Raw genomic sequence first — 14,993 nt, 5'->3', positions numbered from 1 at the left:
TTAAAAGTTTTTAAAATTTAGGATTTTATACAAAATCATTCGTATTTGTTCGTTTAGACCCTACTCAGATTGTTTAACCTAATTAATTAATCAAGTTGTTACTTAGGTTTATTATTTAAATCTAGGTTAAACACATACAACCATATCACTAAGTGCAGATGGAAGATGTACCTCCACAAGTTTTGTCCTTTTATCTTAACAATTTGGCTTCTATTTCTTAATAATATTTCAATTTTTCTTTCTCTAAAAAAAAAAAAATCACTACGTGTAGAAAAGTAAAGAAGACAAGCTATATGATGGCCCAAAAAAACCAATGAAACCGTCTAGTTTCAAGGTAAAAAATCTGGGGATGATTTAATCTAAATTATTCTCAAGGCAAAAAATTCACTTTGATAGAATGGAAGTGTTTATAATAGATTTTTCCCTAAATCTAAAGTTACCGCTTGTAGTACTTACTTACATGATCACACATAACTTTGAATCCACAGACTCTTTTATCTAAATTTGTTAAACACGAACATCCACGTTTGTGACTTTGAAATCTCACTCAAAGTTTTAAATCATCAGCTATGTATGATCTTGTTGTAGCAACTTTAGATCTACTAGTTCTAATAATGTGTAGATGGAATTTCGGTAGTGATTTTAAAAGGAGAAGACACAATACCTTTTAGATCTCATAAGAGCACCTCCAAAGGCTCTTCAAAACGTGCCTTAGAATTTCTTTTAAATACGAGGAGAATTAGATCTGAAACTCTAATCACTTAATGGGCTTAATGGACTGTTGGGCTTTAATGAAATTATGCATAATCTGTCTTTTGATCGGTCGAGCAAGGCACGTTTCAAATTCTTGAATATTTTTCTTGTATTTTAACTTGCAACATTTTGAACATTGTCTAATAGTATATTCTATAGACTCTAGAAATTTATATCTAGATAAGTTTGTATTTACGGTTTGCTAATTGTTTTAAATTTTTAGAACCTAGCAATCGGCAATCATCGGAGGGAATCATGGAATTTATTACTTATTTATTTTAATATTGCTGGCATGATTCCTCCACAGCTCTAGAGCACAAAACGACATCACGATAGGTCGTTTACGAGGGTTTTCAATTTTCAAACCGGTAAGGACTGAGGAGGGACTCTCTCAGATTCTTCAAGTATCATCAAGTGGAAGTCTTGACAATCTGAATTAAAAAAGAAAAGAAAAAGAGGAATTATTGCTCAGACTTTTTTATTGCTCAGACTTTATCCGATAAGAAACGAACTAAAAACCAAAAAAAGGGATAAAAAATTGTACTACAGTCTATGGCACTCTCTTTTATATTGCCTCTCACTCGCTACTCTCATCATTATTCTTTCACACTCAATTCCAACTCCAACTCAATTCACATCGCTCGAACCCTCCTCTCTGCTATCTACACTCCAACGAATACAATGTCCTCTTCTTCTGAAGATTCCAAAACCGCCGCTCCTTATGGATCGTGGAAGTCGCCGGTCACATCCGACGTCGTTTCCGGCTCCTCCAAACGACTCGGCGGCACCGCCGTTGATTCCCTCGGCCGCCTCATCTGGCTCGAGTCTCGCCCCACCGAATCAGGGTCTGTACACTAAGCCAAAAAACGACGCGTCGTTATTTATTGGATTGTTCTTTGTTATTGTGATCGTAACGTGTTTGTGTTATTGTGTAACTCAGGCGATCGGTTCTGGTGAGAGAGGCGGAGAAAGCTGGGGAAGAACCGGTGGATATAACGCCGAAGGAGTTTGGAGTTCGGACTTTGGCTCAGGAATATGGCGGTGGCGCTTTCCGTGTTTTTGGTGATACTGTCGTTTTCTCCAACTACAAGGACCAAAGGCTCTACAAGCAGTCTTTGGATTCTAAAGGTAGCTTACTGTTATTTTGCATGAAATTGTAAAATTTGGAAATCAAGTTGAGAATTCTAATCCTAGTTTGGAAGGAAGAGTTGGTTTTAATGCTTTTGTTGAATTCACAAATGTATAAATGTTAGAATTATGATTAAACGATTAAATTCATTATTTCACGTGAGCTTTGCAGGACCACGCGCATGGGGGAGTATTAGAATAATAATTAGATAATTAAATTCATCATTTCTTAACTGTTTAAACTTTTAGAATAATAATTAGATGATTAAATTCATCTTTTCCTAACCGCTTAAACTTTTGAAATAATCGGTAATTTAACAATAGGAGACCAATTTAGCTGCTTCTTATTTTCCGTGAGCAATAATTATCTTATGCGTCTATTAAATGCATCATCTCTTGTTCATAGTGTGGGCCCCACATGCTATGAGAGGGAGGATGCATGTATTGGAGCTATAGTAGGACCCACACACACGCTGACGTTGTGAGAGGAAAGATGCATATATATATATATATATATATATGATGCATGAGCTACCTTCTCTTTTGTGAGAGTGCTAATTGCTTCGTGATGCTATCTGCTAATAAATGATTTAACTCCAAGCTAGTGCTGATATAAGTATTTGGTGGCAAGCAGATTCTTCTCCTGTACCACTTACCCCGGACTATGGCGAACCACTAGTAAGCTATGCAGATGGAGTCTTTGATGCACGCTTTAATCGTTATGTCACTGTACAGGAAGGTATGTTAAATGTTTTTGATGTACTGTTGGTCTTGTATACTGTTACTGTTGGTCTATTTCATCAATGTGTGCTCATTATTACTTGGCAGATCGTCGTGAAAATAAATTGAATCCATCCACGACAATTGTAGCAATAGGGCTTGGCAACAAGGATATTCAGGGTGAGAATTAGCAAGCAAATGATGGTTTATGTTTGTGTGTGGGTGTGTGTGCATTTTGAATCTGCAGATTGTGTGCTTTGCTATTGTGTCTTCAAGGGGTTTGAAAGCTTTTAGGTTTACAGATTGTCATTTGGTCTTTCAATTATCTATTGTTGTCAATATTTGATGTTCATTTTCTCCTGCTTGGATCATAATATATACAGAGCCAGAAGTATTAATTGGTGGAAATGACTTCTACGCTTTCCCACGTTTGGACTCGAAGGGTGAAAAAATAGCATGGATTGAATGGAGTCACCCTAACATGCCATGGGATAGAACAGAACTCTGGGTTGGATATATTTCTGAAACTGGGTAAGCAGAATTCCTTTTTAATGAGTTGATAGCTTATGTTTAGGTATCTATTTCTTCCCAAGAAGTATCTTATTAGGTATCAAATATATCAGACTTTATGTGACTTACTGTCACGTGCTGCCAGGGGAGCAGAGAGATTGGTGCTGCCCTGTTGTGGCTTGACTTCTGCATGTTTGTTGTCATGCACAAGTCATGAGATCTGTAAAGGCAAAAATACATGTCATCAACTGACATTATTGAATATTGATAAAGTATCATCACTTGTCCCAAAAATTTAAGCTAATGGGAAAGGGCGAATTTAATCACATAACCATTATTCTAACTCTTCACATTACGTGTGGGCCTAGACTTCTCCCTCAATAAGTAGGGTCAAACTCGTATTAAATGGGAGGTTGGGTGGAGATAGGATTTGAACTCTAGACTATTTGCTTTGATACCATGATAAACTATCACTTGTCCCAACTTATCAAAATAAAAACTACCAGTTGCCCAGAAAGCTTTAGCTAATAGAAAATGATGAATTTAATCACTCAAGAGTTATTCTAACAAATATCATCAGAAGCGGTTTCAACTTCCTATTATAGAATGATTATGTATATGCATTTTAATCCTTTTGTTTGTAGAAGTGAATTAGACTCTGTGGTTAGTGTCAAACCTTCATGTATGTAATTAAACCTTTGTGTGTGTGTGTGTGTATATAGCCAAGCACCTTTATTTTCCCCCAGTTATGTATTGGCATGCTAGACTCTGTTTTTTGTACATGTTAGTTGGTTAGTCCCTTCTGCTGTAATTCTCATTCCTACACACTCTTCCTACTTATTAGTTACTTGGTTTTAACGACACCACAATCTGTTATTTCTGAAGCTTTATTTTTTCCTGATAAGATTAACATAAATGTTATTAACATTTGGTTAGTAGCGTTAATTTTCCTTATGTTGTCATGTAGAGAGGTCTACAAACGCATCTGTGTTGCTGGCTCTGATTCTACGCTTGTGGAGTCTCCAACTGAACCTAAGTGGTCCCCTGATGGTATTTTGTTAATCTTCTTGGTTGATGATCAAACTTAAATACAAATCTTCATGGTGAAGTTATTAAATGTTTAACAAATGAACTCCTCAAATTCTCTACTAATAGGGGAAGGTTGTACTTGCCTTATCTTTGCTTGCCAAAAAAAAATCCATTTCTGTTCTGAAAATTGTGGTCGGATCAGTAGCCTTTGGAAGTTATCCCCTACAATCCATTTGAGGAATTGTGTGGATTTGGATCATTCATGATGTGGAAGTGTGGGTCAATATGGAGCGTAATTGCATGGATGGACAATATTCATCAAAATTCAAATTTGGATTGCTGTTGATAAGCTCACAATCCTTGTCATCAATCCTATGACATCAATATTTAATTTCTCATTCTACGACAAATTCTTAGCTCTTACTTTGTTCTATGGAATTCCTTTTGGATGTTTTTCTCTTATTCTTCCATTTACTAGGGTATAGCACACCCCCCCCCCCCTCTTTTTTTCCTCATTTTTTCAATGAATTACTTATAAAAAAAATTGGGCCATGGAATACCCTTAAGCTCCTCTTCTGCTCCTTTGGATTCTAGTATGATAGGCTAATTCATTATTTTTCTGAAGTTTCAGGTAGGTTTTTCAGAAAATGATGATTCATAATTACATGCTCAATGGTTGTTATGAAATATGTTCTAATTTTCTGTAGAAGTTCTAAACTTTTTGTTGCATCATTTCTTAAAATAATATGTTTCATTTGAATTTGTGCAGGTGAACTATTTTTTATTACTGATAGAAAAAATGGGTTTTGGAATATCTACAAATGGGTAAACTGTTCACGTTAAATAGTAATGAGGTTACCTAGTTCGTGTGTTGTTCCATTATCCAGTAAATATTTTAAGTTCATATTTCTTCATGTACACAGAATGCTGATATTAAAGTTTGTTATGCTTGGCAAAATAGTTTGTAATTTTGGCATTATCTTTGGGTTTTATAAGTTAACAACTCCATTGTTCTTTATCATTTGAAAGTTTCGGGAACTTCTTTGATTATTAGAATTTATTGGCTTGACCGCATTATATGTTGTTAATTGTGTCAAAGGATTGCTGCTTGCTGTCAGTTCATGTCAAATTTACATAAGACCATGTTGCTTAGAAACTGCTTTTTTGAAAATTTCAATACCATGGAGTTGTATTTTATGTTAGTTGTATCATGAAAAGTGGGTTTCCCAGATGTAAAGGCAACATAAACTCATATAGTATTATTAGGTAGACAATTAAATAAGGGTATCTGAAATTGTTGTTAGATTTTATTTGCCTGGTATTGTGCACTACTGAAGTTGAAATATCAAATGGTTCGACAATGTATAGCTTCCTATAAATTTATTGGGCTATTGTTCATTGTTGATTGGAATTAACTCTCATGCTATTTATGCGTTGGATTTCTGAAATCTGAGACTTTGAATCTGCTTGCACAGTCTCCACTATTTCAGAAACTAATTAGTTGAAACCTGAGGGCCTCCTCATTGTAGCAAGTTTTTTCTTTCAACTTGCAACTTCCAATCCAGCAGTCCCATCAGCGGAACTCGCATGATGGGCTTGATGGTACTGCCAAATTATCTGGGAAAAGAAAAGGAAAAAAAAAAAGAAAAAGAGTTGGTACAGCCAAATCATATACTGAAAACATTGAGAAGATAAAACTTGCATATGTTTATGGTGTGACCAGAAAATACTTAGGCAATGCATATGCATTTATGAGCTTTCCTGGCAAAGCAAAGTCTGGTGATTTTTGCATCTCATTCATAATGAATATTGTAACCTAATAGATGCTTTTAATTCCCTTCTGTATTCACATGAGAGACTCTTGTAATTTATATATGTCTGGAATCTCTTAGACATGGTGTTTCCTCAAGCACCATTGGCATTGCTTGAATTTGTTTTTTGGTCACGCATACTTATTTGGTGTCATGTGGAATTGATTACTTGTCTTTTTTCCTGGGTAGCAGATTGAGTCTGAGAATGAGGTAGTAGCTGTTTATACAGTGGATGCTGAATTTTCTGGACCTTTATGGGTATTTGGCTTGAATTCTTATGAATTCATTCAGAGCAATGAAAAGAAAAATTTAATTGCTTGTAGCTACAGGTATACCTGACAAAGCTCCTAGTTCATTGTTGCATGGATTTATCTTACTTGTGCTTACGATTTGTGATAATTATATTTGTTTTTGTTATCGTAATAAAAACAATTGTGCTTGCAGGCAGAATGGGAGGTCATATCTTGGAATTCTTGATTTTGTTCAAGGCTCGTTATCTCTGCTTGATATTCCTTTCACAGATATAGATAATATTGTACTTCCCAAATCCTTATCCTCGTTATGATGCTGTGCTTGTTAAGAAGGTGTCTTGATGATGGTTGTGAGATGTGCCTATTTGTGTATGCAGACTTCAGGAAATCATTGCCTATATGTGGAGGGAGCATCTGCTGTAAATCCATCATCAGTAGCAAAAGTACTGTCTCCTTTTATCACCCTTGTATTGCAGATTCTGCTATTTAAGATCAACAAATACAGGCAAAGGCTATTGTTAAGAGATTCAAATAATTTATTTTTGTTTCATGTCTTCTACATTCACCTTTTATCTTTCAGGTGATTCTAGATGAACATAAATCCAAGGCAGTTGAATTTGAGATTATTTGGAGTTCTTCACCCGATAGTTTAAAATACAAGTCCTACTTTAGCTTGCCTGAGTTAATTGAATTCCCAACTGAAGTGCCTGGTCAAAATGCCTATGCATTCTTTTATCCACCAACGAATCCCATGTACCAAGGCAATCAGGGAGAAAAGCCCCCATTGTTATTGAAAAGCCATGGTAAGTGATGGTTAATCTTTTATGAACAGGATTGGCCAGTTATTCATGATTTGTGATTTTCCACTCAACAGAAGCATGTAAAATATGGGGCCATTTCCCTTGCTACAAAAATCTACCCTTCCTAATGCATTTAACATGAAGAAAATTTTATTTTAATCTAGTTTTATTTAATTTTATAAGTGAATTGGATTTTTTATTATCAATCCAAGGATTTTATTTTAAGTCTTATTGGTTAATTAGATCATTAATTGGGCTTTGAGTTAAAGTTATTTTTGTAATTTAATAATTGGGCTTTGACCCACATCAGTTCGGTTAGGATTTGGCATAGTAGTTTATATAGATGTGCTATTGCATTCCTATGGAGACAAGTTTATGATGAATGAAATTTCTTTTGGAATTTTTTCAATGCCTTCATGTCGATTCCTTGGGTGCTGACTCTAGGCAACCCTAAGTGCTGATTCCTAGGTCCTATTTTTTATTTTTCTGTTCTTGATGACTCTCAATCCGCTTAGAGAATTTGTGCTGCGTCACTTCCCAATTTATAATGCCTTTTAGGCATGCTAATCCCATATAGCTGATCCTTTTATTTGGAACTAGTACACACACACACACACACACACACACACATATATATACAATATTCAATCAGATCCAGGTTGTTTATTTTTCTTTCAGGGGTAGTACTTGTATTGTAATTTTGTAAATGAAGATAAAACAGCTTGAGAGAGTATGAAGTAGGCCATCTGATGAATACTGTTTCAAGACATATGCATGGTACAAAGCTTTGTATTTGGAGTTGCATACATAGAGACTTGTTTACAATGGTTATTAATCTGGATCTTATCTTAGTGAGACTCTTGATGTAGTGATTTATTGTTAGTAAAATTTCATATGATTATATTGCTTTTGGCTTCTGCAATCAAATGTGTGTGCAACTGAACTTAAATAGATTCTTTCAGTTATATCAGTAACAATAAAGTAGTAGAAAATTCTTGAGAAAGGGCTCTTGAAATTTCATCAACTAGGTTTTGTAATAGCATAAATTTCATATGAAATATTGCAGGAGGCCCCACAGCTGAAACTCGTGGAATGTTAAATCTGAGTATTCAGTACTGGACTAGTCGAGGTTGGGCATTTGTTGACGTCAATTATGGTGGAAGCACTGGTTTGTCCTTAATCTATCATAAATAAACTTTGAATTCCCGATTTAGATTATCTCACTGCCAATCATTGATGGAATTTGTTATACACATTCTAATTCATTAATTTTAACTTTAGGTTGAGGCAATCCTGCTAAATCTTTCAATTTTTGTTGTTTAACAAATATGCTTAGGCTTTGTTGCAATCAGTTTCACCTATTGTAGCAATGTATTTTAATTTATGTCTGTTCATTTTATTGATGCATGGACATTGTTTTGAAGGCTATGGCAGAGAATATCGAGATCGGCTTTTGGGACGCTGGGGAATTGTTGATGTCAATGACTGTTGTAGTTGTGCTAAATTTTTGGTAATTGCGTTCTTTACATAAATTTCCTTCCCAGATTGTCATTGATGTATATCCTGTCAACTCATGATACTATACCTATTTTATTTAGGTGGACTCAGGAAAGGTAGATGGGGAACGGCTATGTATCACTGGGGGTTCTGCTGGTGGATATACAACCTTAGCTGCTCTTGCTTTTAAAGAAACGTTTAAGGCAGGAGCTTCCTTGTATGGTGTAAGTGTTACATTGGTGAATTGTGATATGGTTTCTTTTGTAGTTTTTGAAAGCAGCCATTAGCAGGATTTTGCTAATGGTTAATACTTAATACAGCTCTTGATTCAACTCTTTGGTTTAGTTTGTGATGCATTGCTATGAGTTTCTAAAAAGGATGTCCATATTATGTTTCTTATTTCTTTAGAGTAACAGAATGCACTTCTGTTCAAGATGTGCTTAGGAGGGTGTGTGGTAAATAAATAGTGTTTCTGTGCAAGGAAATGACTTTGTTGCCTATGGGGAGGTGGGGGTGGGGGTGTTTGTAGCTGTATCTGTGTCCCCATTCAATCAAATATAAAGTGTAACAAGATTTGTTTCCTTACTTTATGCTACAAATGTCTGATTAAGGAGCTGCGTGGTTCTCCGTGGGTTTTTGGTTTATATTCTTCTCAGAAAGAAGGCATTTAGATGGAAGTAGAAAACCTCATGTAGCCTTGCTCAAGAATTTGGAATTCCTCAATTTTAGTCATTTTAAGAACAATTATCTACCAATGAAATAAGTTTCCAGAATATCTGTATATGAAATGAACCTCATATCTGAAATGTTTATTATTCCCAAGTACCTGAACTGTTGCTATCAGACTAATGTATGCATCAGCCCTTAAATTTTGGGTTTGTTTTCGTTTTGTTCTTTTACGTTTTAAAATTTTTTTTATTTTGGCTCTTCGTGTTTCATTTTGTTTTCATATTGGCCCTACTATCCATTTTTATTAGTAGTCCATTTTTGTTTTCATGTGTTTTTTTACTTACAACAATGAAAACGGTCAGATTACCAGTGAAAATGGACTACGGGGCTAATATGAAAATGGAATCAAACATGAAGGGTCTGAATGAAAATTTTGAAACTTTAAAGGCCAAAATGAAAACAACCTCCAATTTAAGGGCCAAAGGTGTATTTTGGTTGCTGCTATCTTTTGGAAACCAAGTCCTACCTAGTACCTGCACCTGTAGACCATAAATAAACTGCAACATTATTTCTTTTACGTGCCTATAATAATTCATTTTTCATATCCTTCTGTTCTTTTCTTTTCTCGATAATCTATGGTACTCATCTACACTATTTGAAGCAATATCTTGCACTTTATAAAAGTGGTTTGGTGGAGCTGGATAATTTCTGGTCTGCTTCTAGTTAAATCTTCATTGACTGTGCCAGTGGTGTTTGGACTAAATGGCATCTCCTGCCTACTTATCCAGAGTCAGGGGTGGCTTCACGGGTTTAATCTTGTGCAAGTGTGTGAGTTGTATATACCTGATACAGAGACACACTCCCACACACTTTACCATCCTATCAGTCTCCACTGGAAAAAATTAGTGATATCAATGGATTATTGGATCTGAATATAACTTTAGAGCCGTTATTGACTATTCTAATGAGAGCATCAAACACTTTGTTGAAGGGTGGCATGTGATGTTGAACCAAAGAAAGTTGGCTTCAACAGTTCAACTAGCATGACTTGTCTTCCCAACTGCTAATAGAAAGCAGTCTTGGGTACAAGCACACTCATAAGTTGAGGTGGTAGTTATGTTACCATCTGCAATTTATCAGTAAGGTTAAGATTTAATTTAATTTAATTTTTTTATTGGTTGTAAAGGTAAGAAATTTGAAATATTCAAATCTATGTAGTGCTTTAATAATTTGTTTAGAATTTCTTTGGTTTTTCTGTGAATGTAATATTATTATTTATTTTTTTGGGTCCAATGAGTTTTTTTTTTTTTTTTTTTTTGAATTTTAAAATAAGGAAATTGGTTTATAAGGCGATATTAAATATATTAAATCGCTCTGCAGAAATAGAAAATTGACAGGTTTTTAATTTTATCTTGCTCTATGAACAGGTAGCTGACTTAGGCTTGTTGAGAGCAGAAACTCACAAGTTTGAATCTCATTATATTGATAATCTTGTTGGTAAGTTAAAAAATGACATTTGACACCTTTAAATCTCGTTATATTGATAATCTTGTTGGTAAGTTAAAAGATGACATTTGACACATTATATTCATTCATTCATTTTTATTTTATTTTTGATAGGTAAATATTCATTCATTCATTTTATTTATGTCATTTATGTTTAAGCAGTTAACTGATTGCAGGAAATGAAAAGGATTACTTTGAGAGGTCTCCGATCAATTTTGTTGATAAGTTTTCCTGCCCTATAATTTTATTCCAAGGATTGGAGGACAAGGTAAACACTAAACAGATTCCCCTTTGCTTTTTCATTGTCTTAAATCTTTTCTGTCCTTAAGAATAACAAAATGTTGGATATACAAGTACAATATTCTGGAGTCCTCTTGATTAAATATGGTAGTTCTGATTATAATTAGCCTTCAAGGTTGAGTTTTGAAAATCTCTTTTAATTTTGCAGGTTGTTCCTCCTGATCAAGCTCGTAAGATTTACCGGGCATTGAAAGAAAAAGGTCTACCAGTTGCCCTTGTAGAGTATGAAGGAGAACAACATGGTTTCCGCAAGGTATTAAAAATTATTACAAGTTTATCTAACAACAAATTTGTATGATAGGAAAACGGTAAGCTTGATCTAGTATTGTATGCAGGCTGAGAACATTAAGTTCACACTAGAACAACAAATGGTTTTCTTTGCACGACTGGTTGGACACTTTGATGTTGCAGACGAGATTAATCCGATCAAAGTTGATAACTTTGACTGAGCTCTTAGTGAAAAGGTACTTTATTCTGGAATATTTGGCATTTGCTTTTTATGTCATAAGCTTACTGGCCAAGTGTTTGTAGCGCCATCTGACAAGAGCAATCAATTTGTTGGTTTCAATAAAAGCTTCTGGATCTGCTATAACTTTGGGTGATCGTGAGATAGCCACATCAACATGCAATACCTTTATCTTGATATATAGTAATTCTGAAAACTTAAGAAATCTGCTTAGACATGTTGTCTTATAATTTTAAATGAGCAGATAGAGATTATTGTTCCTGGTGAATCATATGGCATATTTACTTGAATGCCTAATACATAGTTGGATTTTAATTTGATATGATGTGGAATTATTCAGTAAATTACTTTCCATTAGAGTGGACAGATCAGAGTCCAATTGCTAGAAGTGCAATTCTACAGAGCTTTATAATTGCCTTGCAGATCGTCTAGGATATTTTAGGTCATGTGGATTGGTTTCATATGTAAATTGTTGTAAAGTTCAAAGCAAGCATGTAAAAAACTTTATTTCTAAATTTGGCATGATATGGGGCTTTCATTAAGTGGTTCTCCACACCCCCCCCCCCCCCCCCAAAAAAAAAAAAACAACAATCCATGCTGGTAATGAACAGCCAGATCTGGATGAATCTCTCTCTTTGGGATATTTGGTGTTGTCCAATAGTACATGATGAGGATAGCTTTCCTCTAGTTGTGAAATTTCATAACCTTGATTGTGCATGATGAGGATAGCTTCTCTCTAGTTTTGAAATTTCCCAACCTTAATTGTTGCAACTCCTGGTGGATATTGTTTTGTATGTTTTCTGACTGGAGCAGAATGGTGCTTATGCTTTTGCTTCTGAATTTTTTATTTTATTTTTTTGGGTATATATTAATATGATGTTTGGTTTTGAAGTAGTTGAGGTCGCCTTAACCACTATTCGAATTTTGGCTGCCATTACTATTTAAGCGAGTTAAGTGCCCATTAGTACAGCTTATTTTTCAGATTTCTGTAAGTGATCCGTTTGAAATATAGAGAAAAGTGTGATTTTAAAATGTTGTATTTTGAAAAGGTGCTGTCGAAACCGTCCTCCCTATGGGCACTTTGTGGATTTAGGCTGCTCATGCACTTGTAGCTCTACAGTCATTGATTGTATTATAAGACCAAACGTTTACATAGCAAGTTTTAACGCTGTTTAATACTCATCTTATTTGTTAGCGTGGGAAGAAGGGGGTGTGGAAGTAATTGCAAAATTTATTAACAATGCCGGTCTCAAATTGGGCGGCTGAATTAGCGGTCCTACTTCTAGAAGCTGACCATTCTTCTGGTGAATCAATTATTTTTATTCTAAGTTCTAACATGACATCCTATAAAAGATTCAAAGGTAATAACAATAAATTTTATTTCTAAGATTTCATCTCTATCTAATATCTGGTGCTTCCCTTCTGAACCATAAAATAGCTCCAAAAATTGTGACAAATGTAACGTAATGACATCTCTAACTATCTAGATGGTTGGAAGTAGTCTAAGCACATAGAAAGTTGATAAGATACAATATTAAAGTATTGTTTTTCCATTATAGTTATAATAAAGTTTTCTATGACAGCACCGTCTATCTTATTCTAGTAGACAATTAATTCTTTAATGATAGTTTCACAGGTAAGTCATCAACTTTTGTCTTTTATGTACCTTTTATTTTTAGTTTATTATCATCTTTAGCAAATTGATAACAGTACCTTCTGGCCTAGGTGATGCCTATGTATCAGTAATGTGTCTTCATTCCTTCAGATTTAATGAAAACATTCGAGTTAAATAAATTATAGGGGTGATTGTAAACATGACAGGCAGGAAATAGAAGGTTTGGTCATGTATGTTTCCGCTAATTGCTCTTGTAAATCTAATAATTTCATACTATTGGAGCAAAACAGAGTTGTCAGGTTCTTCGTTACCTGTATTAGTATACTGTATACCTATGGAATGACAATTCAGTTATGCTTGCAAAGATTAGTATAAAGAGTAAATATTGGTGAGCTTCACATTTTCATGAATGCAGTAAGTTTTTACACTGCACAATAGAATTATGAACCACACATTTAGTTCATTTGAGAATCTACAGTTGGAGGAACAAAAAACTATTTTTATACAACAAAAAATAGGAAAAAAAATTCTAAACAATCTGTCTAGATTCATGAACGTGCAAGTGTTCCAAAGCCATTTGCGAGTGCATGGATGGCGGGATTGAATGCCAGTCGCCCTAGAATCCCCTGTTTGTATGGCAAGAAAGTTTTCTTCTTCAAGTCCTCTGATGCTGCTTTGTTCGTGGTGTAATGCAACTCATGGGCTGAAACTGGTCCCCTTCTCTTGGAGCCGGTCACTGAACCAGAACTATCTGTGGACCGGAAGCTTGCTATCTTAGTATCTTCATGTCTCTTGTACACAGCTGTGTACTTTCTGAATGGATCTTTGTCTGTTGCTCGCCCTTCAGATGCACTCCGAAACAACAGAAAGTCTTTTAGGCTCCATTTCTTAGAACTCTTTGAAGAGGAAGACGAAGAATAAGTATCAGCAGAAATTGGTGCCTTTGAATTCAATGAGGATTGTTTGGTGCTTTGTTGTGTCTTTTCTTCTTCTGCTGCTTCTTCTTCTTCTTCTTCCCATTGAACCTCAGCAACCCTGATAGGAGAGAGTGACCTTATTGATTTGCGGCCTGAATTCGAGGATGGCTTGGCTGGAGTTCTCTCTCGCCCTCTTTCTTGTCCCGCTTGCTTGCGTGTGTTTTCCACTGCCTTCGCAAATGGGTCAGTATCTTTCTTTGTTCTAGGTGAAAAGGCACCCAGAACCATCTTCCTCCCTTGTGATATTGGTGATCTAGGTGACCTCGGAGACAAAAGTGGGCTTTTCTGGTTTGTGTACTCATAAACTTCATTGCCAAGTTGAAGCCGAGGTGGAGGCTTCAAAGGCCGGATTTTGCCACCATCAAAGAGCACATCAGCTGAGAGAGAAGCCTTCTCTAAGTCTTCACTAAAATCAAAAGCAAAATCATCCTCATTCTTGGTGCCACTACTCCCCTTAGGCAACTTAGGTGTACCAGGCTTTTCTTCCCAGTCGAAAGGAACCATGGAAGGCGCATTTCCTTTTCTTTCATAGCTTTCATTCATCCTTGAGAACTCATTGAGGTCCTGGTAAAACTCAGACATGCGTGTTGGACTTGATGGAGCACTGAAGTAGTACTCACCAATACGTCTAGGTGTAGAAGGAGCGCTCAAGTGTGGCAAAGAAGGACGCGAATGGTTGAAGTCGAAATCCATTCTTGATGCTGGTATCACCACCTCCATTTCTGTAATTTTTCCTATGTTTTTGGTAGAGAAGAAGAAGGTACAAGTTGCAAAGGATCTTAGCAGTGACAGGTGAATATATAAAGGAGCGGTAGGAAGGAGACAAGAAGGGGCAGATAGGTAGGAGGGAGCTAGAGATTGTTGACCGTTTGTTTAGGAGCCGCCTTTTAATACTTTTAGCAAAATAATTGTCACTTTCTCTGAGTAATTTTATTCCTGTTCCACATGGGTATCCAAATTT

At 35.5% G+C, this 14,993-nt stretch overlaps 2 protein-coding genes across 5 annotated transcripts; one reads left to right on the top strand and one right to left on the bottom strand.

Annotated features, from left to right (window-relative positions):
* Positions 1-1,200: 1,200 nt before the first annotated feature.
* LOC115974232 lies at positions 1,201-12,875 on the top strand. Of its 4 annotated transcripts, none has more exons than XM_031094487.1 (19): positions 1,201-1,598; positions 1,694-1,881; positions 2,516-2,620; positions 2,710-2,781; positions 2,985-3,132; positions 4,079-4,161; positions 4,910-4,965; positions 6,144-6,280; positions 6,396-6,486; positions 6,580-6,645; positions 6,783-7,005; positions 8,069-8,170; positions 8,427-8,512; positions 8,601-8,723; positions 10,596-10,665; positions 10,851-10,942; positions 11,123-11,227; positions 11,310-11,438; positions 12,641-12,875. In XM_031094487.1, exons 1-18 carry the CDS (start codon positions 1,306-1,308, stop codon positions 11,421-11,423), a joined length of 2,154 nt encoding a protein of 717 aa, XP_030950347.1. In that variant the 5' UTR covers positions 1,201-1,305; the 3' UTR covers positions 11,424-11,438; positions 12,641-12,875. The 4 variants fall into 4 exon arrangements, with proteins under 4 accessions (XP_030950347.1, XP_030950346.1, XP_030950345.1 ...); XM_031094486.1 differs by lacking the exon at positions 12,641-12,875 and adding an exon at positions 11,549-11,978; XM_031094485.1 differs by lacking the exon at positions 12,641-12,875 and adding an exon at positions 11,506-11,978.
* Positions 12,876-13,416: 541 nt separating this feature from the next.
* On the bottom strand, positions 13,417-14,993 carry LOC115974233. Its single transcript, XM_031094488.1, has one exon. The coding sequence runs from the start codon at positions 14,750-14,752 to the stop codon at positions 13,604-13,606; it is 1,149 nt and encodes a 382-aa protein (XP_030950348.1). The 5' UTR covers positions 14,753-14,993; the 3' UTR covers positions 13,417-13,603.

Source organism: Quercus lobata, chromosome 2, assembly GCF_001633185.2.
Source record: "Quercus lobata isolate SW786 chromosome 2, ValleyOak3.0 Primary Assembly, whole genome shotgun sequence".
NCBI lineage: Eukaryota > Viridiplantae > Streptophyta > Magnoliopsida > Fagales > Fagaceae > Quercus > Quercus lobata.
This window is presented reverse-complemented; position numbering and strand designations above follow the sequence as displayed.